The sequence below is a fragment of the Sus scrofa genome, chromosome 12 (genome assembly GCF_054392235.1).
Source record: "Sus scrofa isolate SSC_HxYL_T2T_F1_AM1 chromosome 12, Sscrofa_HxYL_maternal_Yorkshire_Landrace_v2.0, whole genome shotgun sequence".
In the NCBI taxonomy this organism is placed as follows: Eukaryota; Metazoa; Chordata; class Mammalia; order Artiodactyla; family Suidae; genus Sus; species Sus scrofa.
The window spans coordinates 59,895,230-59,923,228 of record NC_139394.1 but is presented as its reverse complement, the minus strand read 5'-3'; the positions used below and the strand labels follow the sequence as shown (position 1 = coordinate 59,923,228).

At 48.2% G+C, this 27,999-nt stretch overlaps 1 protein-coding gene across 7 annotated transcripts in view; it reads right to left on the bottom strand.

Moving 5' to 3' along the window:
- USP43 (ubiquitin specific peptidase 43) overlaps nucleotides 1–27,999 on the bottom strand; it is a 62,766-nt gene that overhangs the window by 4,081 nt on the left and 30,686 nt on the right. The window contains exons 8-15 of one of the 7 annotated variants that reach the window (XR_014821837.1): nucleotides 25,151–25,262; nucleotides 19,853–19,956; nucleotides 18,697–18,774; nucleotides 17,845–17,971; nucleotides 17,397–17,745; nucleotides 14,312–14,895; nucleotides 13,097–13,261; nucleotides 50–1,826 (exon numbers count right to left, since the gene is read on the bottom strand). Coding sequence is in view for 6 of the 7 variants with exons in the window: in XM_003131987.5 (XP_003132035.3) it covers nucleotides 796–1,826; nucleotides 13,097–13,261; nucleotides 14,312–14,470; nucleotides 17,397–17,745; nucleotides 17,845–17,971; nucleotides 18,697–18,774; nucleotides 19,853–19,956; nucleotides 25,151–25,262 (2,125 nt within the window). In the remaining variant the exon portion in view is untranslated. Of the gene's footprint in view, nucleotides 1–49; nucleotides 1,827–9,734; nucleotides 9,907–13,096; nucleotides 13,262–14,311; nucleotides 14,896–17,396; nucleotides 17,746–17,844; nucleotides 17,972–18,696; nucleotides 18,775–19,852; nucleotides 19,957–25,150; nucleotides 25,263–27,999 lie in introns of those variants that run through there. The other 6 variants (XM_003131987.5, XM_084986109.1, XM_084986113.1 and 3 more) reach the window with 6 other exon arrangements.

Here is a 27,999-nt window from a genome sequence, read left to right as displayed (position 1 = left end):
CAGAAACAAAACAAGATAATTTGTCTAACTTGAATAATTCAGAGAGCCATTTGTACATTTCACCAGTGAGCTTTTATTAAAATTGTACATAGATCTCATAGTTACATTTTTTAAAAAAAAAACTTCCCTTTTTCCTTAGTATCAAAATAGTTATCTTCTTTAAATACCTTGGAAAAGTTTAATACAATTATTGTGTTACATATTAAATACTCTCCTAAAATCTGTCATTTCTCTTGCCATCTCAGTTCTTTTAGAATCCTGCTTTACTGTCACTACCACCTTTCTTTGCATCCTTCATGCTTTGTCCCAGAGAAATATGAAGAGGAAAAGAAGATTTTCCCTTTAAGTCCACTATTGAAAAAAATAATAATTAAATAGGGGAAGCCAATGACAGTATTTGATTTGATACTGAAGATTCTTATTCATTAGCCTTCTTCACAGAGTTACGCTCTATGTTTTGCCCCCATCCATTCACCCTTTAGTACAAATACTTAAACCCTGGAACTGTTTGAACAAAACAGCATTTCTTGCCCTGAAATGATTATGCTGACCCACCAGCGCCCTCTGGTGGTCTTGAAGTATAAAAGCAGCCAACAATACAGGTAGGTATTTTTGGAAGTTCGGTGTTGGAAATCTAGATGCAGAAACCAAACAATTTTTTTTTTTTAATTCTTACTATTTTCAGAGGTCACAAGACAACTGGCTCCCCCAAGTCTCATTACCAACACAGGTAGGTGCTCAGTGCAGAGTCGAGAGAATAGGCCAGGTCCACACATCACCGGGACACACCCACCATCAGAGGCTGGACTCGGGCAATGTTTTCTTCCGACGTAAGGAGAGCGTGTGGTACTTCACCTTTGGCAAGGCGCCCAAAGACGTCTGTTCCCCGGGAGCAATCCTCTGTGATGTGCCCAGGGCACTGGCCCGCGGGGGCCTGCCGGCCTTGCGAGGGAGGTGCAGAGAGCTGGGGGCTGACCGGACATCCCTTTCCAGGGGGCCCGCTGGACCCCTGGCCAGGCTCTCTCGGATCCTGAGCGATGGAGAGGAGCCTCGGGCCTGCTCACCCACAGCGGGGCTCAGCCTGCCGCTCCCTAGGGAGCCGGGGGCCGCCGGGGGGGCCGCCTCCGCCCTCTCGCTCTTCCTGTTCTCTTTCTTCCAGAACACGGACCTCAGGAGGGTGAGTGTCCCCTGCGGGAACCTGTCTGTCTCGGAGTCCTTTCTCTCCGCACCAGCCCGCATCTTGTCCAAAGTATTTCCGCGACCACCAGCACTGTTTCTAGACAGCGCGGCAGTGCTCAGAGCATCCTTGGGGGAGGGTGCTTGGCTGCTGTCCCCCGGCCAGGCTCGCCTCCCGTTCTCCGCTGAGGACATCACTGGGAGGGGCAGGTCGAACTGCCTGGGCAGCCTGATATCCTGACTTGCACTTTCCTTGAGTTTCCTGGCTGCGTTTGGCCCATCCGAGTTGACCGGGACGGCACAGTGGCTGGGGTGTCCCGAGGGGCAGGGCGCTCCGGCCAGCACTCTGTTACCGGCGGGCCCTCCATCGACACTCGCGGCAGAAAGGGTGGCACTGGACTTCTCGTCCCCGCCGGCCGCCGCGGTCAGCAGTGGCACGATGGACTGGCTCGTGGATCGAGGTCTCCTTCTGGACTCTAAGTATTCCACCAGCTCGACAGATGCGCCCAGGGGTTTCTCCCGGGTCCCAAAAGACCACCGAAGGGGCATGGTCTTGAAGGCCCCCTGCTTGGCTCGGGGAGGGGCACGGCCCTTCATGCTGATGCTTCGGCCTTGCACACCCCGGGCCAGAGGCCTGGACTCCGAGCCTCCTGAAAGAGACACCGAGAGCATCAGTGCCCGAGTAGCCTTCCGCGGCAGACGCAGCGGCAAGGGCGGACTCTAAGGAGCACTGGCTCAGCACCTCTGATGGTCTCGGCCAGTGCCCGCATCGGGGACACAGCGCGGAGGAAGGCACTGTGGTTCCTGCCCTCGGTGGCATCAGTGGTTTCACTCACTATTTCACGGCATCCACTTATGCATCTGAAGCCAGTGCCAACTCCCGAAGGCAGCTACATCAGGCAGTGCGGACTCCTGAGAAAGCTCAGTGTCCGAGGCAGCTCACCTAAAGTTTAACAGCATTTTCATGCCTCTTTTTTTTTTTTTTTTTCATGTTATCTATTATTTATTTTTGGCTGCACCTGTGGCATGTGGAAGTTCCCAGGCCAGGGATGGAAAGTCATGACGCAGCAGTGACAGCGCTGGATCTTTAACCTGCTGAGCCACAAGAGAAAGCTATTTTCATTCCTCTTTAAATATGGCCATGCACAAATGAACCTTTCCACAGAAAAGAAAATCATGGACTCGGAGAACAGACCTGTGGTTGCCAAGCGGGAGGGGGAGGCAGTGGGATGGATTGGGAGCTTGGGCTTCATAGATGCAGACTCTTGCCTTTGGAATGGATGAGCAATGAGATCCTGCTGTGTAGCACTGGGAACTATGTCTAGTCACTTATGATGGAGCCTGATAATGTGAGAAAAAAGAATGTATACATGCATGTGTAACTGGGTCACCATGCTGTACAGTAGAAAATTGACAGAACACTGAAAACCAGCTATAACGGAAAAAAAAAAACTTACATATATAAAAAAATATGACCACGAAACCTGCTTTTCCAGGTCTAAGTAGGTGCTTGTCCCTTTCAAATGCATGAATGTCAGACAGTCTACCTTGGGAGAAAGAAAGAGAAAGAGGGAGGGAGGGAGGAAGGAAAAGGAAGAGAGGAAGAGAAAAAGGAAAAGAATCATGCGCTTAATTTTATCAGATTGCCAGATATGCCTCCATTGTGTGTTTTGCTGCACCTGCATATATTAGAAAGATGTTTTCGATATATACTGTTAAGTGAAAAAGAGTTTAGAAAAAGAGTTTAGAAAAACACAGGCATCCAACGTGAAAAAATGTATACACAGTGTGTGTGTGTGTGTGTGTGTGTGTGTGTGTGTTTAGGATTTGTTCATGTGAACTCATACAAAGAAGTCTGGAGAAATAAATACTAGCGTGACATGGTGTGGAGGGAAGCGAGAGGGTGCTGTGTAAGACTGACTGATTTTCTTCTCAAGTCTTTCCTAAATCTCAGCATTTCTAAAGGGAACATACATAGACACAAGGTTGTGTAGTTTGTCTTAGGAAACAGCCGACCGGTTACTGAAATATTCCATTTATGATAGCATCAAAGCGAATCAACCACTTAGGCATTGACTTAACCAAGGAGGTGACTTGTACACTGAAAACTAGAAAATGTTGCCAAAGAAACTAAAGACGACAGAAATAAATGGAAACACATCTCATGATCATGGTTAGGAAGATTTAATAGTGTTTAAATGTCAATATCACCCAAAGCGATCCACGGATTCCATGCCATCCCAGTGGTTTTGAAAGAGAAAAACTCATCCTAAAATTCATAGGAAATCTCAAAGGACCCGAATAGCCAGTCATCAAAAAGACACGGACTGTATGATTCCACCCTATGAGGTACTCCGAGCAGCCAAAATCAGAGAGACAGAAACTACGAAGGTGCTTGCCAGGGGCTGGGGGTGAGGGTGGCAGGCAGGGAGTTAGTGTTTACCAGGTACGGAGTTTCAGATTTACAAGAGAAGCGTCACAGGGATGGATGGTGGTGGTGGCCACACAACAACCATGAGTGTGCTTAATACCACTGACTGTACACTTGAGATGGTAATGTGTGTTATGTGTATTTTAACACAATAAAAAAAAGTGTCAAAGTCATCAGTCCTTGTACCACTAAGATGCCTTGATTTACAAGATGCCTGCAACCACTGAGAAAGAAATCCTCAACTGAAGCACACGTGGCACAAGGCCAGTCATGCGACGACGGAAAGATCCTGGGTCAAGGGCACCCACATCTTGCCCACTGCTGTCCGCTGCTCATCCTGGAGTGGAAGTCAGCTCCCCAAGCGAGCTGGGACTGCACCCACCAAAGATAACCTCCGCGCTGTATGGAGAGGGACCAGGGGTCCTCAGAGGCACAGACAGGGGCTCAGGAGGTCCAAGAAGCCGGTACCAGGGGCAGCCATGCCTCGGGCAGGGAAAGCACCTAGACATCAGGGAGCAGAGAGCCCATCACCTGTCAGGCATCTGGCAGCATCTCAGAGGTTCTGTGGATCCTGCCTTTCAGGTTTTTCACAGCTAATCTTTGGCCTTTCAAAGCCCTTCTTTAGATTAGCCAGCAACAGACAGTCTCACCCCTAATACTTTGAAATTTCAGTCCTCATTGAATGCTGTTGCTCCATCATTCAATTCCCACACCTCGTAAGGAAAAAAAAAAAAAAAAAAAAGACTGTTCTGGGGGCTGAGCTGTGTGGGAAGGGTCTGTTCCCCGTCTGCAGCCGTGGGAAAGGGCGGAAAGAGAAGCTCTGTACGAGGAGTCACACAGCGGTGACTTTCAACCTTTCCAAATGGGAGGCCCAGCCTGCAGCCCGGCAGGTGGCAGATGGCATGGCACCCCATCCTGCCTCCTGGGGTGGAGGCTCCTGGCCACCCAGCTTGCGGGGGGCGGCTCATTTCATGTCTCTGAAACCTCAGGGGGCCACAGGGGGGGGGCCGGCTCCTCTTTCTCAAGATGGAGAGAGAAAGGACCATCACTGTCCTTATTTTATTTCATTGTTTACTGGGTCTGAGAGGGAGCCAGGGCTTTACCTAAATGGAGAAATGACTGGGAACACGCCCTCGTGGATGCAGCAAGTACTTTGCCGCGGCGAGAAGCGGGGAAGGGCAAAAGGAGGAAGGTGGGGAGGGTAAGTCCCCTGCTCCTCCCCTGGATGCTGGGAGCCAGAGGCAGAGGTGCGCCTCGGAGACCCCCCCCGAGTGATGCTTCCTTCTCGCCCTGGCGCTTGTGGCCTTGCTCACGCCCAGGCTGGCTTGAGAAGCAGGAAGGGCCCACGGTCTGAAGCTACATCGAGGACCTGAATGGTTAAGTGCCTCCTGAAGGCCAGAGAAGCCCCAGAGCGCACAGAACGAGCTTGCCAGGTCCCCAAGAGCCCGTCACTCAGATGGCGCCTGTGTCAGCCCAAGGGTGTGGCCCCCACCACACACAGTGGCCCTGGAGCTGGCGGGTGCTGCGATGGGAAAGGCCACATCTGTTCCTCTGTGACGTTCTCCTCGGCTAATGAAATCAGGCCTCAGGGACGAGTGTAGGGCACCAGGGGGCAGGGCCTCTTCTCGCCAGCCCCAGCCCACCTGCGACAGGACGACTTTCCCCTGTCCCGTGCTTTCGGTCTCTCCAAGGGTGGCCTCGACTTCTGCGTTCAGCAAATATTTAATGAGAGCCTCCTGGGGGCCGAGGACCGTTTTCAGTGCTGGGGATACGGCAGTGAAAGGAGTATAGAGTGCCTGTTCCTGACAGGGTCCGACAAAAAGCAAAACTAGATCTCGCTGGATGTGGTGATGAGAACTTTGATGGAGGATGAGGCAGGGGGACTAGCAGGGCATCGGTGAGTGAGTGCAGAGTGAGCAGAGACCTGAGTGAAGGGAGGAAGCCACATGGAGACCCGGGGTTATCGGGTGCCAGGCAGGGGGGAGGAGCAGGTGCAAAGGCCCTGAGGCACAGGCAAGCTGGGAGGGTCAGGGAAGCAGCAAAAGGCCCTCCGTGGCTGTAACCAAGGGAGAAGAGAGCCCCCACTAGGCGTCTTCATCTTCTGAGCCCCAGTCTGCATATGGAGACACTTCTGTCTCTGGTTGTGCAGTGCAACCTGGGGCAAGCTTGACTCCTGATCTTTCCTCTGGTCCCACAGAAGGTAAGGAGACGCTGCACAGAGCGGCTGAGCTTGTCCACCTCTGAGACTGAGCCTGCGGGACCAGGCTGACAAGGGGAACGGCGACCTCAGGGGTGGCCAAGGCCATCGCCCCGTTCCTCACTCCAAGAACCACTCCCGCCCGGGAGAGGGTGGAGGGAAGCCCCGATGGGCAGAAACAGAATGCCAGCCCACCTAAGGAGTCAGAGAATGAAAATAAACAGAACCAACAGAACAAGGCCCGTCCAGGCCATCAGAGAAAACAAAGGAAAAGCTCTTTGGCTCAAATATAGAACAACAGGGACTGAAAATGGGAGCCTCTCGGGTTTAAAAATTCAGTCCATGAATTGAAGGCATGCAGGGTCACTGCTAAGCCTCAAATAAGTGCCTGGAGATGGTCTGGAAATTTATGACATTTGGTAAATTTCACAAATTTTTCTCATTGTGAGAGCAGCGTGCCCCGTCACGGAGCAAAATGACAAAGACAGCAATCGCAGAGAAACGCTGGGAGAGTTGGAACGACAGAGCAAGAGGCATGACAGGCAAATAACCGGCATTTGAAAAGCAGGCAGGATGATAATTTGCCAAAAAGAGCATTTCCCTAAAGAAAGTTCTGCTTCTGCAGAGGGAGAGGCCTCGTCAGGCTGCAGGCAGGGTTGAGGAATGAACACAGGCCCAGGCAGATTCTGGTAGAATTTCTAGCCTCTTAAGGTCAAAGACAGCATCTTCAAAGCTGTCAGCCAGAAAGAACAAGTGACTCTCACATGAAAAAGAAGAATTTCTCACCTGCAACCCTGAGATCGGCAGACCGTGGGAAAATGTCCCCAGATGCCTGAGCGAAGGGGTTGCAACCTAAGAGCCCCTCCCCAGCCGAGCTGCCCTCCGCTCTCCGGGGAAAGGAAATACCTGGGCCGCGAGTGAGAGAGGGCATCATGCCTTCCTGAGAGAACTCTCCACGAACACTGAAAGTCAGCACCCAGACCCCAAGAGAGAGGGTGACGAAAAGGTGGCAGACGGCGGTGCCCAGTGGACCTGCCATCATGGACCTCCCACCCCCTGCGGGACACGTGGTCTTGGGATGCGCTGCGGAAGGTTAAGTTAGCGTGTTTGGGACAGAAAAGGACCAGCAAGAGGAACTCTGACTCCAGTCTGGAACAGAGCAGGAAACCATCTCAGCAGAATCCAGGAGCTGCGGGTTGGCACGGGGAGTTCCCGAAACAGACCACCGGGAATGGGAGACATCAGCTCCAGGCTCTCAGCTCGGGGGAATGACCTGGAAGCAGCGTATAGGTCTCACTGGAGGGGGGGCGGGAAGGCGGTGAGGAAACAGAATGACTGGCAGGAAAGAGCAGGCTTCTCATAGCCATATACTAACGGGACAGTGCATTTGACTATAAACAATGGGAAGCAGACAGTAACAGGAAAAGAGCTGAGCTGCCCAGTGAACAAGTGGGAGAAAAGGGAACACAGGGCCATGTGAGCACATCGGTAAAAATAAGAAAGAAGAGCAGTCACAGAAACACATTTAAAGGAAATGAACGCATACACATACATCAAATAGGTAGGCGACAAGGAACTGCTATACAGCACGGAGAACTATATTGATGTTTCGTAATAACTTATAGGGGAAAAGAATCTGAGAAAGAAGAGCATGTGTAGCTGTATCACTGCTGTCTACGTGAAATACTATATGCTCAATCAACTTTACTTCCATTTTTAAAAAAAAGATCTCTATCCAAACTCCATGTGCCAAGAAAAAAAAAAAAAAATCAAGTTTTGTAGTTGTTACACAAAGTATGAACGGACGGAACTTTCCCTTTGTAAGACAGGCTCTGAATTTTTTACGTTACAAAAAACAAACCAACCAGCAACATGCTATTTTTCAGACACTACGTACAGCCACTCAAAAAGAAAGGTTTATGAAACAAAAGAGAAAGGAAAGGACACCAGGCAAATGCAAGCACAATAAAGCAGGAAGGAGGGAATTCTGCATCGCAAACAAGGCAGAATTGAGGATAACAAAGCATGAACAGGCCACAGAGCCACATTGTAATACAAAGACCATTCGTAAAGACGATCTAATGGTCACCAGCTTATGGACACCTATTAACGAAGCAGCTGACAATCTAAAGCAAAAATTAGTACATTTCTGGGAGTACTTAATTAAAACTGCAGGCATACAGGGAGTTCTCTTGTGGCTTAGCGGGTTAAGGATCCGGCATTGTCACTGCTATGGCTTGGGTTCGATCCCTGGCCCAGACACTTCCACAGGCCACGGGTGCAGCCAAAAATAAATATAAATGAAATGAAAAGAAAATAATAAAAATACAGGCATACATAGCATATGCCTCCACAGACTTCTTTCCTAGCCAGTCAGCCCTAGGTAAGGTCAATTGAAGGTCATGGGGACCACAGATGGCCAGTGTGCACATGAAAGATGCTCAGTGTCATTAATTATCAGAGAAATGCAAATCAAAACTACAGAGGTATCACCTCATACCAGGCAGAATAGCCATCATTAAAAAGTCTAGGTGTTCCCACTGTGGCTCAGAGTGGATCCAGTATTGCCTCTGCTGTGGCTCAGTGGGTTAAGGATCCAGTGTTGTTGCAGCTGTGGTTCAGATTTGATCCCGGGCCGGGGAACTTCCATATGCTGCAGGTTGCAGTCAAAAAAGAAAAAAAAAAAAAAAGTCTACAGATAATAAACACTGGAGAGGGTGTGGAGAAAAAGGAACCCTCCTACACTGTTGGTGGGAATGTAAATTGGTGCAGCCGCTATGGAAAACCGTATGGAGGTGCCTTTAAAAACTCAAAATAGTACTACCTTAGTTCCCATTTTGGCGCAGCAGAAACAAATCTGACTAGGAAACTTGAGGTTGTGGGTTTGATCCCTGGCCTCTCTCAGTGGGTTAAGGATCCAGTGAGCTGTGGTGTAGGTCACATATGCAGCTCGGATCTGGCGTGGCTGTGGCTGTGGTGTAGGCCAGCAGCAGTAGCTCCAATTAGACCCCTGGCCTGGGAACCTCCGTATGGCACGGGTGCAGCCCTAAAAAGACAAAAAGACCAAAATAAAGTAAAAAATAAAATAAAATAAATAAAAACAGAACTACCACATCATCCAGCAATTCCACTCCTGGACATATATCCGGAAAAGGTGAAAACTCTAATTAGAAAAGATACATGTACCCCAATGGTCATTGCAGCACTATTTACAACAGTCAAGACATGGAAGCAACCTAAATGTCCATTGAAAGATGAATGGATAAAGAAGATGTGGTATATAAAAACAATGGAATATTACCAAGCCATTAAAAAGGAACTAACGCCATTTGCAGCAACATGGATTGACCTAGAGATTATCATCCTAGGCGAAATAAGTCAGAGAAAGAGAAATATCATATGATATCACTTAAATGTGGAGTCTAAAATATAATACCCATGGAATCTAAAATACGATACCAGTGAACTTATTTACAAAACAGAAATAGACTTACAGACGTCGAAAACAAATTTAAGGTTACTGAAGGGGAAAGGGATGGGGGATAAATTAGGAGTTTGGGATTAGAAGATACAAACTACTATATATAAAATAGATAAACAATAAGGTCCTACTGTATAGCACAGGGAATTGAATTATTTTCAATATCTCATAATAACAAATAATGGAAAAGTATATATATATATTCTTAAAATATACATGTATTATATACATATATATAAAACTGAGTTACTTTTTTGTACACAAGAAACTAACACAACATGATAAATCACCTATACTTCAATTTAAAAAAGGGAGATGGGGGAAATTGAATACAACAATAAACTCACCTAATTTAACAGTTAAGGTGTAAAGTGCACATCCCTCAAACAGACAATGTACGGTATTTTGTGTGTAAACAGACACTGACAAAATAACCACCACGTACTTACTTGATCACAAAACAGGGATAATTTTCGAAAACCACATCCTTGGATCATAATCCGTAAAATTAGACACAAAGAATAAAAGGGTGACCAAAACCTCTTAAATACTTGGAACATCCAGAGAACCTTGAGATCAAAGGAGAAATCCAAACTGAAATAACATCCTATTTGGAAAGCACTGGAAAAGAGAGAATGAAACCTTTGAGGCTCAATGAAAGCCAGCGAGGAAATTTACCATCAGGAGCCACAAACACTGAAACATTGCAGTCCCAGGGCCCCTCTTCAGCAAAGGAACTTAGCTTTTTTTTTCCCCCTCGTGGTCATATTTTCATAACAATTGCAAAAGTAAGGTGTTTCTATGTCCCTTTTTAAATAGAGCCTCTCCCAATACCTGTCCCCAGTTGTGTAAGTTGCAGATCTCACAAAACTTGGATCTGTTCATTTTTGTTTCAAATGCCTTATTCATTTCTGTTTGTATTTATTTATTTATTTATTTTGTCTTTTCTAGGGCCGCACCTGAGGCATACAGAGGTTCCTAGGCTAGGGGTCTAATCAGAGCTGTAGCCACTAGCCTACGCCACAGGCAGATCCGAGCCGCATCTGCAACCTACACCACAGCTCACGGCAACACCAGATCCTTAACCCACCGAGCAAGGCCAGGGATCGAACTGGCAACCTCGTGGTCCCTAGTCAGATTTGTTAATCACTGAGCCATGATGAGAACTCCTCAAATGTCTTCTTTATTATGAGGTCCCATAACCAGAGCTAATAGAAGGATGAAGCTGCCAAGTTATCGGTGTTTGCCTACAGGGGACCATTGGCATTTGGGAGGGACAAGTTTATACGACATGTTACCATCCCTGGGCATTGCAAGACATTTATCATCCTCGCCCTCTGGGGACTAGTGCCAGTCGTCCCCTCTCCTCATTTTGACAATAAAAAAAAATTCTCCCATATACCCATGGGGAGAGGAGGTTAAAAATCTATGTGATGTATTTTGATCTTGCCCTGGCTTAGTACTAACAGGAAAAAGAGACTGGATTTTCAACCATCTCAGAGCTTCCCAAATAGGTTTCAAATCCATCATCACTATATTCAAACTCCAAGAGGGAACGTTCCCTTTGGAAGCAAGGCTCTTGCAGTGTCCAAAGAGAATAAACTTGAATTTGGAATTTACACCTAAGAGCCACAGAGCCAGGACTCTGGTGGCCAGAGGGAGCCCAGGGAGTGGGTCTATTAGCAGCTGAGCTGCTTCCCAGGCTCGGCTTCCTCCTGTGAAAGGACCCTCATTTCCTCTCTGCCAGAGATCTGGATGAGCAGGTGAGCAAAATGCCCGCAAGAGTCTAAAGGGCAGTTCTCCTGTTATTACTTCTCCCACCCCAGCTCTCTCTGTCTCTCTGGGGAGTTTTGGGGAGCTGTGCCTGACCCCTGTCTGAGGACCAATGTTGAAAAATCGGCCACCTTCTGAAGATGCTTCCTTAAGAGGTGTAAAACACAGTTCTTCTGGGGAGAACTGCGAAATGGCCCGAGGTTCCACACCTCCGGACAGGACTGAGACGAATTTATGAGCTTGTCAGAGGCTCATGCTGATGGGGGAGTGGACCAGCTTGGGATAGAATGCCTTTTTTGTTCACTCGAAATGTGCATTCCTAAAAACATGAAGGGAAAAGAACTGCCCAGACAGGGTGAGTCAGAATATAATGCATTAAATTGCCCTCCTATACAGATTGGATTCTGAGGAGATCAGACCAAAGTGACCTGCAGGTGGAGGTGGGCCCATGGGTAGTCTGTCCAATAGTGAAATACTGGAGCCAAAATGCTGAACATGGGGGAATAATCAACCAAACTTTGCTACATAAACCATAATAACCAGAGGGTTGGAATCCTGGTAATCTAAAGGCATCTACAGTTTTAAGATTCTATCATCACATTTATTCCCTTGCAAATAAGTAACAAGAGCCTGGGACACACCAGGAACAGTGGTGGCTACTTTTATACAATAGCAACAGAAAGTATAAAGAAATAGGCAGCTGATGAATAAACACACAAACATCCCAGCAATTCCGCTCTTAGGAACATACCCAACAGAAATGCAGACATAGGTATGTACAGCAAAAAGGCGCGAATAAAAATGGTCACAGCCATACGACTGCTAAAAGCCCCAAATGGAAACAAACCCAATATCCAACCACAACAGAAGACATAAACAAAACATAATCTCTTCCTATAATGCGGGAGGTTTTGATGAGGCAAGAGGAGCAACCCACCAGGACCCAGATGCCATGGATAGACACCAGCAGGCATTTCCCAAAGACAACCCATCACGTCCATCATATCCAACTGCAAAAATGTGGATTTCTGGAGAATTCACAAATAACTCTAGAATCCACACATCTATTCTCACCCAAGGTGCTTCCCCAGGTGATAAGCCAAACTTCTCCAGGTCAGTCTCTAAGACTGACTCCAGCCCATCCATGAATCCCACTCATCAAGATTTTTTTTCAAAATCCTTGCTTTTGCTTTTTTACTGACCATGATGGTCAACGTTAACAGACAACAATCTCTCTCCCTCTCTCTCATATGCACAATTAAACTTCTGTGCAGAGAACTTCTAACAGAGAAGAACAAATCTGATTCCATGTTGAATCTAGTCCTTTGGCTCTAACCCCTGGGCTCTGTGGCCAGAGCTTAGTCATGCCAACTCTGCACCTTTGTAAAAGAAAGTTGGCGGATAGCTGCAAGAACAAAGGATTCTGACACCAAGAAGTCTGCAACGACCAGCCAACCCCCCTCCTTTTTTATTATAAGAGAAGCCTGAATTCTACCTTGGTTCTTTGGGATGTAGGTCCACCATCTTCTTCACCATCAGGCTCACTCCCACCCACCAGGCTTCACCTTCATAGCTCCTTGTCTGGAGCACGTGCCCAGACCTGACATGACTCACCGGCACGCAGATATCTGCTCCAAACACCCCCCTGGAAGGCCTCCCCCACCCGCCCTCTGCATCCCTCCTCCCCACCCCCCAGTCGAGACACCTTCTTCCTCTGATGGTTTATCTCTCTGCCCGCATCCCTGCTTTCTATCACATCAGAATATTCACTCACTCATTGATGGGTCATCTCCCCCTTTAGATGGTTGGCTCCAGGGAGCAGAGAAAGAAAGCACCTCAGCTGGAGGGCAATGGACCGGGGCTGGGCTGGGTCCAGGAGATCTGATTTGAGAGGTGACTAAACCAGTCATAACAAGGGGCTCTATACCCACTCCAGGTCACGAGGTGCCAGCACCTTGATGAAGCTGAGGAGCAGCGGCCATCCCAGAAAAGGAAAACAAGATGAGCCAATTTAACCAACACAATCAGACGTACGTACCCTTTTCCTGCCGGGGCAGGCTGCTGGTGGCGAAGGCGGGCTCAGGTCCGCGGGGCAGGGCAGGGCCGGGGGCAGAGCTCCAGGACAACAGGCTGCCCCTCGTGCTGCCATCATTGCTCCCAAGCCGGAGGAGCCAGTGGTCAGACAAGGAGGAGCTGGTGGAACCTGCAGAGGAGCATGGAGAGGTCAGGCTGGACCTGGGTCCCTCCCTCCGGGTCCCCAGGATGCCAGACTCCCACCCCCCGAGCCCGGAACTACAGAACCAGAGCAGAATCCCGGAAATGCCAACAGATCTGGGGGATCTGGGCCCAGAAAGGGCCGTGTGATGATGTGTGCTAAAATCCTTTCATGAAATTAATGGTCGCCAACTCCAAACAAGGCATGTTTCCTCATTCTTTCCAGATCTATCTTCTTTGAAAAGGAGGCGGATTTTGCAAAAGGGTGGATTTAGACCTGCTGGGGCGTCTTGGTTTTATTTGGCCATTTTCCAACAATTGGGGCGTGGGAGAGGGGAGACAATTCAAGGAATTTTTTACAAAATGCTCTTTCGCCTCAAGAATAAAGATGGCCAGTTTGCAGAGTGAACTAAGGCACCCAAAAAGGTCCTTTTTGACCCCGTCTTCCCCCCAACTGCCAAGCAAGTTTGAGGTTGCTAATAAATGCATCTCTGGGGTTGGTTAAGTAGTTACTTCCTCTAAGACCCCCCATCCATTATAACTGCCTCTCCCTTTGTAATGGGACTAACGCAAGGTAATACTACACAAGCTTAATTAAAATCTGACTCAAGGACTTTCCGGGTGGCCTAGTGGGTTAAGGATCCCACATTGTCACTGCTGTAGCTTACGTCAATGCTGTGGCACAGGTTCGATTCCTGCCCTGGAACTTCTGCATGCCGCAGGCTTGGCAAAAACATCAAGTAAAATAAAATAAAATCTGGCTCAGTTATGAGTGAGACTGGGAATATGGGATCCCAGGCTCCCAAGAGCCACCTGCCACAGATGCAAAATATTATTCTCTTTCCCGTTCTTGGATTTCAGCGGGTCCATCCCACATGCTTACGAATGGCACACTGGTCCATAGGGATCTACACACTCCATAGGAGTAGACAGGGCTTCTGCGTGTAGATCCTGCCGACCCCTCCTAGTCCATAATGCTTGACTGGGCATCTTTCTTGTTCTCAACCCTCACCTGTCCTGTAATAGGAACAGCACCCACCTCTCATGGAGCTGCTGGCTGACCAGGGAGGAATGCTGTTTCTCTTCTGATAAAACAGGATATAAGCCCCTCGCGTATTGACCTCATCTTCTAGAAGCGGTTCCACTGTGCTGTCATCGTAACTGTACCACTGGCCGTCCAGAGAGTTCCGGCAGTAGGCTGCAAAGTCCAAACCCCAAGTCCCTGTTATTGGAGACCCCCAAAGCAGGAAGACATTTCCTGCTGGTGTGGCTGAAAAAATAGAGGTTTGTAATGGAACGAGAAACATCAGTCCATTTTTAGCCAGAAACGACTTTGGTGGAATCAGAAAAGATCCATCAGTTCCACTCCCAGAGGCTCCCTGGAAAAGTGGGCTGTTACAACACAAGCCGAATCCTTATCTTGTGGCGCTTGCTCGGGCAAAAACTCCAACAACAGGGATTCCCAAGTTATCTCTGGGAGTTCCGGGTAACAACGCCAACGTCCACCCCGGTTCTTCTGAGACGCTCCCAAGTGCGGGTGTCTGATTCAGGAGGCAATGAATACAGGCAGTTGGGGCGATGGTGTGCTGCCTTTCTTTTTCTTTTTTCTTTTTACAGCTGCACCTGCAGCATAGGAAGGTTCCCAGGCTAAGGGCTGAATTGGAGCTGCAGCTGAGACCTATGCCACAACTCCAGCCAACAGTGGATCTGAGCCACATCTGCCATGTATGCCTCCCACAGCCCACAGCAACACTGGATCCTTAACCCACGGAGCAAGGCCGGGGATCGAACCCAAATCCTCACCAAGACTGCTTCGGGAACTCCTGGGATGCTTCTTGGTGACCTAAAAGATCCTCTTCCAAACAAGTGTAAGAAATATTCCTTTCCGTCCACATCTCAGTAAATGCACCATAACATGTTAACCTGGGAGTCAGCCAACTTGTGTTCAGTAATAGGCCAAAGAGCCAACGTTTTGGAGTTCCTTGGTGGCTCAGTGGGTTAAGGATCTGGTGTGGTCACCACTATGGCATGGGTCACTGCTGTGGCGCAGGGTCAGTCGCTGGTCTGGGAATGTCCACATGCTCCAGGTATGGCCAAAAAATAAAAAATAAAAATATCCAATGTTTTAGGCTCTGCAGGTCGCCTATGGCCACAGACATTCTCTGCCAGGTATTCTTGCTGGTTTTGTTTTTTAACCACTTTTTTTTCCTTCTTTTCTGGCTGCCCTGAGGCATATGGAGATCCCAGGCCAGGGATCAGATGCAAGCTGCAGTTGTGACCTAGGCTGTGGCTGCGGCAATGACAGATGTGTAACCCACTGTGCCAGGCCAGGGATCACACCTGGGCCCCAGCTCCCCCGAGACACAACTGATCCCATTGCACCACGGGAGGAACTCCTTTTACCACTTTTTAAGGTGTAAAAACCAGAGCTCCCTTCATGGCTCGGCGGTAACAAACCCAACTAGTATCCACAAGGACAAAGATTTGAGCCGTGGCCTCACTCAGTGGGTTAAGGATCCCGCGTTGCCGTGAGCTGGGGTATAGGTCGAAGATGTTGCTTGGATCCCCAGTTGCTGTGGCTGTGGGGTAGGCCAACAGCTCTAGCTCCAATTCAGCTCCTAGCCTGGGAACCTCCATATGCTGCTGGTATGGCCCTAAAAAGACAATAAAATAAAATAAGATAATATAAGATTAAAATAAAATAAAATAAAATGTAAAAACCATTTGTAACAGGTGCCAGACTGGATTTAGCCCACGAGCCCACTGTGCCGGCATGGAGAGTCCATCTTTGCTCTTCCCTCTCTCTTCCACCCCACGCTGGATCCAAAAGCCAGTCTCACCGATTCTGTTTCCACAGTGAGTCTTGACTACCCTGTCACCACCCGAGTCCCAGCCAACACCATCTCTCACTCGGGCCCACAAACACCCTCCTCACTGGCACTCCAACGTCCACTCTTGCTCCCTTGCACCCACTTCTCCATAGAGCAATGACCTCAATTTGTGATCTAGACTATGCCTTTACTCCTTTGCCTAAAAGCCTTTCGATGGCTTCCCATCACCCTTTGGAAAAAGGCCAACTCTCACCCGTGGCCTACAGGGCCTTCTGATCCAGCCCCATCTTGTGTGACTCTATCCTGGATCACATCAGCCACCACGGGCTTCTACTGGTCCCTAAACACAGCCAACTCTTTCTGCCTCAGCGCCTTTGCATACGCTAGCAGCTCTGCCCACAGTTTTTTCCTCTTATTATTCACAAAGCTAGGGCCACCTCACCCTGCAGCTCTCAGCCTAAAGGTGACATCCTCAGAGAGGCCTTATCTGTATCTCAGACACATCAACCAATCACCTTTTCACGGTAACCAACAGTGAAAGTGCTGAAGGGACAGGCAGCCTCTGTGTCTGAAATCAGCCCCATGAGGGCAAGACTCTTGTCTGTGTGTTTGTCACCAAGGCTCCAGCACCAAGCCCAGGGTCTGCACATAGAACGGGGACTTCATAAATATTCGTTCCATGAATGAAGGAGTGACAATCCTGGGTTTTTATACAGCCCTGTGTTTTCCAAACTGCAGGTTCATTAGCACATAGGAATAGTGCAGTTTTCAAAAGTCAAAAGATTTTCAAGCATTTTTTTCAAAAATGACCTAATTTATATTAGTCTAGAAGAGACCAAGGTATATGCTTTTGAACGATGGGATGGGTCGCCCCTGGTCTTTGTTTCTGCCCTTCCGTCCTTCATTCTCTCCAGGTTCCTCCAAGTTTAACTGTCAGTCCCCACTGCAGGTCCCCAGGAGAATGAAAAAAGACCAGATCTGATAAGGAGAAGGCCTTGGGTTGCATCACAGATGAGGATGGACGTTCTCCCCAGATCCCAACGACCACCCTCCGATATCTGATACGGTCGGAGAACTCAGGCATAACTGGCTTTCCATTCCCACCGCCAACCTGACTCCACCCTATGTCTGCCCTCTGGCAGGTGCCTGGTGTGCAGCAGGTGAGGGGACAGCTGGGGCAGAGGGCCCGAGTGAGCTCAGCATCCCAGGGGTGGCTGTCCCCGGGGCATGTGGAGGCCAAGGCCACAGCCACAGGCGTGGCCGCAGCAGCCACGGGCCGAGAAGCAGTCTCACCTGTGTAATGCCCACCTTGCAAACTGCCCTGGTGGTTGCAGACGGCGTACAGGTCGTACAGGAAGTCCGGCGGGTAGCTGGTGGGCAGGCAGGCCGGCTGCTTCCAGGAGGGCCAGGGGCCCGGCGCGCCCTTGGGGCCGGTGCTTCTCTGGGCCACGTGGGGAGCCATGTCGAGCCCGGAGAGCGGGAACTTCACCAGCGTGGAGAGCTTGTTTCTCCTCTCGCCCACCTGACAGAACCTTTTGAGGTGGATGATGAGGATGTCGGGCAGCGTCCACAAGCTCAGCTTCACCACGCCCTGCTGGAGGGCCTGGCAGTGCGGGCACCTCCACGCGTCGTCCTGGGCCAGCTGCAAAGGAAGCCACGGGACCGTGAGACTCCACCCACCCAAGGGCCCCGCCCACCCAGCGAGAGGCCCCGCCCCCCCCGCCCCCCCGCGGGGCGGGACCTGCTCCTCCTTGGTGTAGAACTGGAAACACTCGTCCAGGGTGCAGCTGTGCTGCTGGTGCGCCTGCTGCTGCTGCCACACGCTGTCCGCGTCCTGGACCCGCTCCTCCTGGACGCTCCCGAACAGGCTGCGCGAGAGCCGACAGGCCGTGTGGCTCATCCCCCTCGGCGGGTTTTCCCCAGTCCCCACTCCCAGCTAACAGCGCGCCCGGCACCTGCCGGGGAGGCCGAGGCCCCTTCCTCCAGGTCCCGGGGATCGCCCCCTCTCCTTTCCTGGAATTCTCGGTCTCCCTCGCCAGCTCCGAGAGGGACCGCGCCCTGGGCTCACTCATCCTTGTCTCATGCCGTGACGCAGGGCCTGGCGTGCTGCAGGTGATTAATAAGTGTCCTTCCCCAAAGTCGGGCAGGTGCCCTGGGTGTGAGAGCCGTGGCCATGGGCTGAGTGATTCAGAGCTCGGACGCAAAGCCTGGGGCCTCCCTGTGCCGGGGTTTCCACATCTGACGGTGTGGATTAGGGTTCGGCCCCCTGGAACACTGTGATGCATGAAATCAACTGCGTGAGTGTAAAGCGCTTGGAGCAGTGACTGGCACGGGGACAGTGGGTGTCCCCTAACCGTTGACAAGTATGACCATTAGCGCCACTGGCACCGCCCACTACTATCATGACCACTAATCCTGTCACTGTTGTTTATATACAAACAATTGTCACTGGGGCTTCCGGAGGAAGGGGTCACACGGCGTCCAGGAGGCCTCAGACACCCCACGGTCACATCAGGGGAACAGGCCCAGGAAGGCCCGTTTGCACACACAGGCCGGGCCTCGTCTGCCGGGGGTCGGACTCTGCTGGACTCACCGCTCCTGGGTGCCGCTGTCCCACTCCACAGCCAGTTTGACGTGCGAGGGGCCTCCCGGCCTCCTGAGGTGCAGAGCCCTGAGGACAGAACTGGGAGCTTCAAGCAAGGACCTCCGCCCCACGCTCTCCTCCACCTCCACCCCCACCCCGACCGCTGTTCCCAAGAGTAAGCAAACCACAGAGGAGCGGACACTACAGGAGACCGCTTGTGTGCAGTCCCCAGAGTGGTCACGGGTATCAAGTGTTAGTTTTGAAAAACGAAGAGATGTGCAGGTTGGAGTTCCCGTCCTGGCTCGGCGGCAATGAAGCCGAGTAATATCCATGAGGACACGGGTTCGATCCCTGGCCTCGCTCAGTGGGTTAAGCATCCAGCGTTGCCATGAGCTGTGGTGTAGGTTCCCACATTGCTGTGGCTGTGGTGTAGACCGGCAGCTGCAGCTCCCATTTGACCCCTAGCCTGGGAACTTCCATATGCCACAGGTGTGACCCTAAAAAGCCAAAAAAAACAAAGAGTAATGAGAGGAGACAGACAGAGTGTAAGTTCAATCGTTAAACCTTTATGATACTCGGTATACTTCACATTGCTCTGTCATGTGCTTTGATGTTTCTCAGTACTTCCTCCCAAGTTCTTGTCAGGACAGGTGACACTCAGCGTATAGGCTGGCACCACCAAACTGGAGCTCCCGTGAGGGCACGGCTCTTTTCCCTTCTCAAAGGCCCCCACCTCATGCTCCCTCTTTCTGTTGGACCCCAGCCCCGATCCACAAGCCTCTACAGTTTGGGCCAACGATCCCAGTGGGGGTTCTCCCCTCCCCTAGAGCCACCATTCGGGTTGAATTTGGTAACAGAACCTAATTGAAGGATTTGGGATTTTTTCAGCCCGAAGAACCCGGGTTCAACTTCACAAATGCCATGGGAGCCTGAGCAAGTTAATCTCTGGGGATCTCCGTGTCGCCTCTTCTCTGAAGCAGCCACTGGTCCCGCTCTAGACATAGGATTGAAAGCCCAGGGTGTGGATAAGGACCCGAGCCAGTTGCTGGTGCCGGAGACCAAGGGCAGCTAAGCTGTAACCAACGTGATGGATACACGGGCTCGGGGGAGTCTGGTCAGATAAGAATGCATTCATTCTCTGACCACATCGGGAATGTCCCCTTACCTGTCAACTGCCCAGTGGCAGAGGGGCCGACTGTCCTGTGGGGACAAGTAGCTGCAGGCCAGGGAGAGCCCCACGACCCGGATGGAGAACAGCGACCCCGGGTTCTGCCAAACCAAGAACCGGAAGCAGCAGATCATCACGCATGTTGCTGGAAATCAACGGTTAAGTGCAAAGAAGCGCCTCCCAAAATGCAACCTTCTGATTATGGCGTATTTTGAATACGCCCTTAATAATTAGTATTCCCAACCTGGAGACATAAACGCTCTGCTTTTTTAAGACGATACACACTATTCCTTTTCACAGAGTGAGTGAACACCATATGACACATTAAATTTTCCAAAACAATAAACACAATGATTTAAAATAACCCATGTTTAATAAATAAATTAATTAATTAAATTAAATAACCCATGTTTAATTAGAGCAACTATGGGCACAGTTCATAGGAAACGGAGCCCATTCTGTGCATTAATTACTATTCTTTTTCCTTTGTTTTTTCTCTCTTCCTCTTTCCTTTCTTTTTTCTTAATTACTCAATGAATTTTATTACATTTATAGTTGTACAACGATCATCACAACCCAATTTTATAGCATTTCCATCCCAAACCCCCAGTGCATCCCCCCACCCTCAGCCTGTCTCATCTGGAAACCATTAAGTTTTTCAAAGTCTGTGCCTTAGTATCTGTTCTGCAAAGAAGTTCATTGTGTTCTTTTTTTAGATTCCACATGTAAGTGATAGCCTTTGATGCTGGTACCTCACTATCTGACTGACTTCACTTAGCATGATAATTTCTAGGTCCATCCATGTTGCTGCAAATGCCGTTATTTCCTTCCTTTTAATGGCTGAGTGATATTCCATTGTGTATATGTATCACATCTTCTTGATCCACTCCTCTGTTGATGGGCATTTAGGTTGTTTTCATGTCTTGGCTATTGTATAGAGTGCTGCAATGAACACTGGAGTACATATATCTTTTCGAGTCATGGTTTTCTCTGGTGTGCATTAATTATTAATAGGCAATTTAATTTCCTTTATTAAGATTATTATCACCAAATTACCAAAATGAGGCAATTAACTAAAAGCAAGTTAGTGTATATCTTACATATCAAATGCTAAGTATTTATACAATCAAAACAACCCACATAAAAGAAACACTGCCTATGTTTTTATTCTAAGATGTACTTTTTTTCCATGTTCCAACTTTTCTGAAATTGAAGTGAGCCTTAAACAGACTTATTCGCAATCATCACCAGGTGGAAGGACCCAAGTACCCATCAACAGATGGGTGGATAAACAACACGTGGTGTACATATGCAGTGGAATATTACTCAGCCTTTAAAAAGAAGAAAATTCTGATGCATGCTACAACAGGAGTGGACCTTGAAAATATTTTGCTTTGTGAAATAAGCCAGACATGGAACAGCAAATATTGTATGATTCTGTTTACATGAGGTACCTAGAGTGGTCAAATTTATAGAGACAGAAAGTAGCATGGACATTCCTGTGAGCTAGGGGTTAGGGGAATGGGGAGGTTTATTCAATGGGTATAGTTTTTGCGGGAATGATGAAAATTGGGGGGGGGGGTAATAGTGGCGATGGTTACACAGCTCTGTGAATAAAATGAATGTACACTTGTGAATGGTTAAAGTAAATGTTATGTACATTCTATCACAATTAAAAAAAAATCAATGGACTCATCAAGGCATAGAAATATAGTTCTTAGGAGTTCCTGTTGTGGCGCAGTGGTTAACGAATCCGACTAGGAACCATGAGGTTGCGGGTTCGGTCCCTGCCCTTGCTCAGTGGGTTAACGATCCGGCGTTGCCGTGAGCTGTGGTGTAGGTTGCAGACGCGGCTCGGATCCCGCGTTGCTGTGGCTCTGGCGTAGGCCGGTGTCAACAGCTCCGATTCGACCCCTAGCCTGGGAACCTCCATATGCCGCAGGAGCGGCCCAAGAAATGGCAACAACAACAACAAAGACAAAAAGACCAAAAAAAGAAAAAAAAAAAGAAATATAGTTCTTAAAATGGTCCCTGGTGACCTTGGCCGCAACTAGGAAAAAAATAAAAATGTTCCTACAAACTCTGGCAGATACACGAGGCCAAAATCTCTGCTACAAACACTGGAGAAGTACAGGTTGAATGGACAGGAGAAGAGAGAGAAAACATTGCAGTGCAAAGAAAGACCAGGGCTGGAGTTCTCGGATGGTCTGGCAGTTAAGGATCCAGCATCGTCATGGCTGTGGCTTGGGTGTGAACTCTGGCCCAGGAACTTCCACACGCCAAAGGCATGGCCATTAAAAAAAAAAAAAAAAAGAGGAACAGGCTATGGAAAGCCTGTGTGACCCAAAACTCAGAAAGCTGTTACCTCCTGGGCTGCGGCCCCTGCCATGTACAGGGGGCCATGAATGTGACATCTGGGGAGTGTGTACACCTAGCTGGACTCAACGCACACTCTAGTTGGCACAGCTTCAGCAAACACAAAACTGATGGCCGGAAGCAAGCTGACTTTGGGGACTTGGGTTCAGGGAACGCCGTGTGAGAGGTGACTTCCCAAGGAGAAGTTAGTTAAATCTGGAGGGGGGAAGCTCTCCTTCCTGGCACCCCTCATTGAGCCTTGCAGGTTGAATGATAACATAACCAAGGTGCCGACACTTGTTATGGAGGCAGCTCACCCTGCCTGTGCACAAAGAAAATTCATGAAGTGTCCAGAAACATGTCTTGGCAATGGTGAAATGCCTTTTCAATAATGCATGCAAATGAATCCCAACCAGCAAACTGCTTCTTTTCTTCATAAGAAACATTTTCCTGCCCTCTGTTCTGGGCTAGGGAAATTCATTTTGGAACCTTCAATATACATTCACTACTTTTAATCACTTCCGTTCATGGTGAGAAGGTGGAAAGAATTCTTTTCAAATTATCACCAATTATCAATTCTTTTCTAGTTCTCCTCAAAGACTTCAAAACACTGTACAAAAAGCCCTATGGGTACTAAGGCTAGCCTGGGAGGGGTAGGCTAGCCGAGGAGCCTCGCAACCATTTAAAACACAGTATTCCTGGAATTCCCACCTGAGCTCAGCAGTTTAAGCATCTGGCATTGTCCCTCTGGTGGCTTGGGTTGCTGTGAGGTGTGGGTTCAATCCCTGGCCCAGGAATTTCCACATGCTGCAGGTGTGGCCCCCTCCAAATTTTTTTAAACAATCTTCCTACAGAGTTCGCGTCGTGACTCAGTGGAAACAAATCTGACTAGTATCCATGAGGACGGAGGTTCGATCCCTGGCCTCACTCAGTGGGTTAAGGATCCAGTGTTGCCATGAGCTGTGCTATAGGTCACAAATGCGGCTCAGAACTGGCATTGCTGTGGCTGGGGCGGAGGCCAGCAGCTACAGCTCCAATTTGACCTCTAGCCTGGGAACCTCCATATGCCACGGGTGTGGCCCTAAAAAGACAAAAATAAAAATAAAAATAAAAAACAAAAAATATACTCTTCCTACAGAAAATCATGCCCATCCACGCATCCACCGGAAAGTGTCCATAGCTGAGTTGGAGGTTGCCTGTATCAGAATTTTGCTGGCCACACTGGCTGCTTGATGGGTTTCTAAAATCAACATGACTGCAGAGTACAGAGGCAAATGGACGTGGGTGAACGGGGGACGGTGGAGGGGCGGTAAGGACAGCTGACTCAACATTCGCAGGAAAAGGGGTTTCATCCACTTTCACTGTCAGGAGCTCAGGGTTTGGGGAAGGTCAAAGCTATTCCGAGATATCCTGACCTACTTAGAGAGAAGCTAGAGCTTCTAATTTGGGCGCCACAGGCAGATCGGCTGGGCAGTTCATGGAGCAAAATCCTTTGGAGACACAGATATGGTATGAAAGTAGAAAAGTGATATTCGGTGTAATTCTTGAATCAAATGTACAGTTTTCCCGGAGGAGGAAGGAATATGAATTATGAAGGATTCCCTCTGAGACGGTTGATGTGTCCCCCAGTTGAAATGCTGGGGAAAAACAAAACTCTGAAGCGTCTGACCTGTCCCTAAAAATGTCACTGTCATTAGTATCCATGAGGACACAAGTTTGATCCCTGGCCTTGCTCCGTGGGTTAAGGATCCAGCATTGCCATGAGCTGTGGCATAGGTCGCACACGTGGCTCAGATCCCGCGTTGCTGTGGCTGTGGTGTAGGCCGGCAGCTGGAGCTCTGATTTGACCCCTAGTCTGGGAACCTCCATGTGGTGCAGGTGTGACCCTAAAAAGACAAAAATCAAAAAAAGTTACTGTCTTCTGTGCCAAGCAGCCATCAGAACAGGTTCTGATACCACAGGGACTAAAAGGAATAGTTCTAGTACGTATCATTTCTATTTGGAATAAATAAATGAACAAGGCAAAAACGTGCTCCCCTTGAGTTTTTATCTGTTCTTCAAAAACTGGACAAAATTATTTTAATACCTAGGTTTTTATCTTTGGACATAAACATCGATTTTTTTTTCATCAACATCGATTTTAATTTTAATTCTTCACAGATGTTCTACTTCAAATCCCTTGATATTTTTGATCCAAATGTATAAGGTACAGTTTATTACAATAAGCTCCCCTCCAGGAAGAACTATGGAAGCCATAAATATACAAAATTGAAAGGAATGATGTAAATCCTGCTTTTTTTTTTTCTTTTGTCTTTTTAGGGCGAAGCATATGGGGGTTCTCAGGCTAGGGGTCCAATCAGAGCTACAGCTGCCGGCCTACACCACAGCCACGCCGGATCGTTAACCCACTGAGCAAGGCCAGGGATCGAACCTGCAACCTCATGGTTCCTAGTCAGATTCGTTAACTACTGCGCCACGACGGGAACTCCATAAATCCTACTCTTTATTCCAATGGTGTTTTGAAAGATTTAACAAGGAGTTCCTGCTGTGGCGCAGCAGGTTAAGGAGCCGGTGTTGCCGCAGCTGTGGCAGAGGTCAAAGCTGAGGCTCAGATTCAACCCCTAGGTGGGAAACGTCCATAGGCCGCAGGTGCAGTCCAAAAAAAAGAAAAAAGGAAAAATTTAATGAGCAAAAGCTCTGTGCATGAAAGATATTTTGTAATGCCTCAAAGAGAAAAACAGCATGGCCAGGAAAATGGTTATTTTCTCACCTAACAATCAAAATTGTTTTATATGACAATGTGAACATTCTCATTGGCAGCAAATTCTTATCTCTCCTGAGCTACCTGTAGATTCCTACCCCCCATCCCCCACCACACACACACACACACATGCACACACACACACACACACACACACACACACACACACGCACACTGACCTGTACGGGCGCCTCGCCCTTCATGAGATACCGGACCTTGTTGAGAATGGACTGCTGGAGCTGGGCCCACGAGATGGCCCTGTCCTCTCTTATCAGGAAAGGTGGCCCAAATCTGGACATCCAAGGAAATGAGGTTATTTCAGCACAAGAAAAACCAACCGTACCTAAGAGTCGAGAGCGTTTGCTCCACGCGTTGGCTTCTCTCCACTGGATGAGAGCACCACATACTATACAAAACTGCCCACCAGAGACCCTCCCTACAAACGGAACCATTGCAGAATAACAGAGGCCAGAGCTGCAAAACCAAAGAGAGACACTGTGGTGTAAATAGATGGCTCCCAATGGTCGGCGAGCTGGGAAACCCTCCTCCCCAGAGAAAGAGTAGACGGAGGGAACAGGGACCCAGAGGGAAGTCAGGCAGAGCCATCCAGAGGACACCTGATGTCTCAGGGTACCAGGAATGGTCCTCAGAACTGGGAATGTAGCCGAGACATGGCATCAACCCAAATGTTCACTGATAGATGATTGGATTAGGAAGACGTGGTGTATATATACACAACGGAATACTACTCAGCCATAAAAAAGAATAAAATCATGCCATTTGCAGCAACATGGATGGAACGAGAGACTCTCACCCTGAGTGAAAAAAGAAAGAGAAAGGCAAATACCATATGCTATCACTTATATCTGGAATCTAATATATGGCACAAAGGAAACTTCCCACAGAAAAGAAAATCACGGACCTGGAGAAAAGAGTTGTGGTTGCCAAGGGGGAAGGGGAGGGAGTGGAAGGGACTGGAGGCTTGGGGTAAACAGATGCAGAATGTTGCCTTCGGGATGGATTAGCAGCGGGATCCTGCTGTGTAGCCCTGGGAACTCTGTCTAGTCGCTTATGACGGAGCTCGTAATGTGAGAAAAAAGAACATACACATGTAAGTGTAACTGGGTCACCATGCTGTACAGTAGAGAAAAATATATATACATATAAATGATAAAAAAAAAAAGAAGTGGGAATGTTTTCCTCTCCCAGTCTGATGAACACACAGCCATGAGCTTGTCATGCCAAAAGGGTCCCTGTCAGCCCCAGCTCTGCCCTGGAGCCTCTGGGCAAATCGCTGACCACTGCCTGTTCCCTGCCCTCGCCGGGTCAGGTTGCCTGGAGATCCAATGGGGTGAGAATGTGCTGCTGTTGAATTAGCTTCAGTAAAATACGGCTCAACTAGGAACTAGTGTGTCTGGACAGGCAAATGCACTGGGTGTCAGTTGCTATATGGACAGATGGGTTGACTGACCTTAACTTCTATTACTAGGCATTCAGGTTGTTTCCTTTGGGGGGTGGGGGGCACACATAAGTTCCCAGGCCAGGGATCCAACCTGTGCCACAGCTGTAACCAGAGCCACAGCAGTGATGATGCTGGATCCTTAGCCCACTGAGCCACAAGGGAACTCCTCCAATTTCTTATTGAAGCAATGCTTGCTTTGGCAGGAGCTATACACTTTTTTCTTTCTTTCTTTCTTTTTTTTTTTGCATACACCTCCTGATGCACCTGACCAATTGCTTCCTCAGGATAAAGTTCCAGAAGTGGAAATGGGAAACCAAAGCTACGTATTCCTAAAATGCCCTCCAGAAAATCCGCACCAATTTACCAGGGAGGAACTTGCCCCTTTCCCCTGACATTTGCCAAAGATGAGCGTTATCAATTTTTTAAGCTTCTTTAATAATTTGAAAGGTTGGTATAGCATCTTGTTACTGCCATCAGAATTTCTCCTACTATTAACAAAGCTGAATATTTTAACCTGTGCTTGTATTTCTTCTGTAAATTAACGTTAATCTCTGTGGCTCTTTTTACAAGAGTATTTCTCTCAATAATCTGACAACTAGGTTTTATATGATGCGTTTGCGTCTTTTGGCTGTCACATAAGTATTTTTCTTCATTTGTGCATTGCCTTTCAAATTGCCTTTAGCTTAAAATTGTAAATGTATTTAACAGAATGTGTTTAAAAGTGTGTTTGAAACATTAACACATTTAATTTTTTTTTTTTTTTTTTTGCCTTTTTAGGGCCACACCCGTGGCATATGGAGGTTCCCAGGCAAGGGGTCAAATTGGAGCTGCAGCTGCCAGCCTACACCACAGCCACTGGCCTACACCACAGCCACAGCAATGCTGGATCCAAGCCGAGTCTGCAATCTATACCACAGCTCATAGCAACGCTGGATCCTTAACCCACTGAGCAAGGCCAGGGATCGAGGCCAGGGATCAAACCCACGTCCTCATGGATCCTAGTCGGGTTTGTTAACCACTGAGCCACAACGGGAACTCCCATTTAAATGTATTTAAAACATGAACTAGGCTTTTCCAGAATAGCCTCCTACCTTAGGTGTTAAAATTGCCCCCAACCCAAAGACATAAATATTCCTCTGCATTATCTTCAAGTGATTATATGGTTCCTTTTTCTGTAATTACCTCTCCAATCAATTTATACATGTGAATTTACGGTGGGAGTAAAACATTGATTATTTAAAATAAAGAGAAAAAGAAATCAATTAGCCCAGCATTGTATATTGAATAATTCATTCACTCCTTAATAATACGAAAGATGCTGTTTTTATCCCTACTAAGAAATTCTTAAATATACATGTGTCCTATTCTGTGTCATTGACTTAAATGTATATTCTTCTGCCTATATCACAATATTTTAATAATTAAAACCTTATTTTAAGAGAACATTCTCTCTTCCTTCTTTCTCCCTCCCCCAATATTTTCTGGATTTTTTCTTATAAGTCTGTTCTTCCAGATAAATTTTACAAACATTTTATCATTCTAAACATTTTTCGTTGGAGTGATACC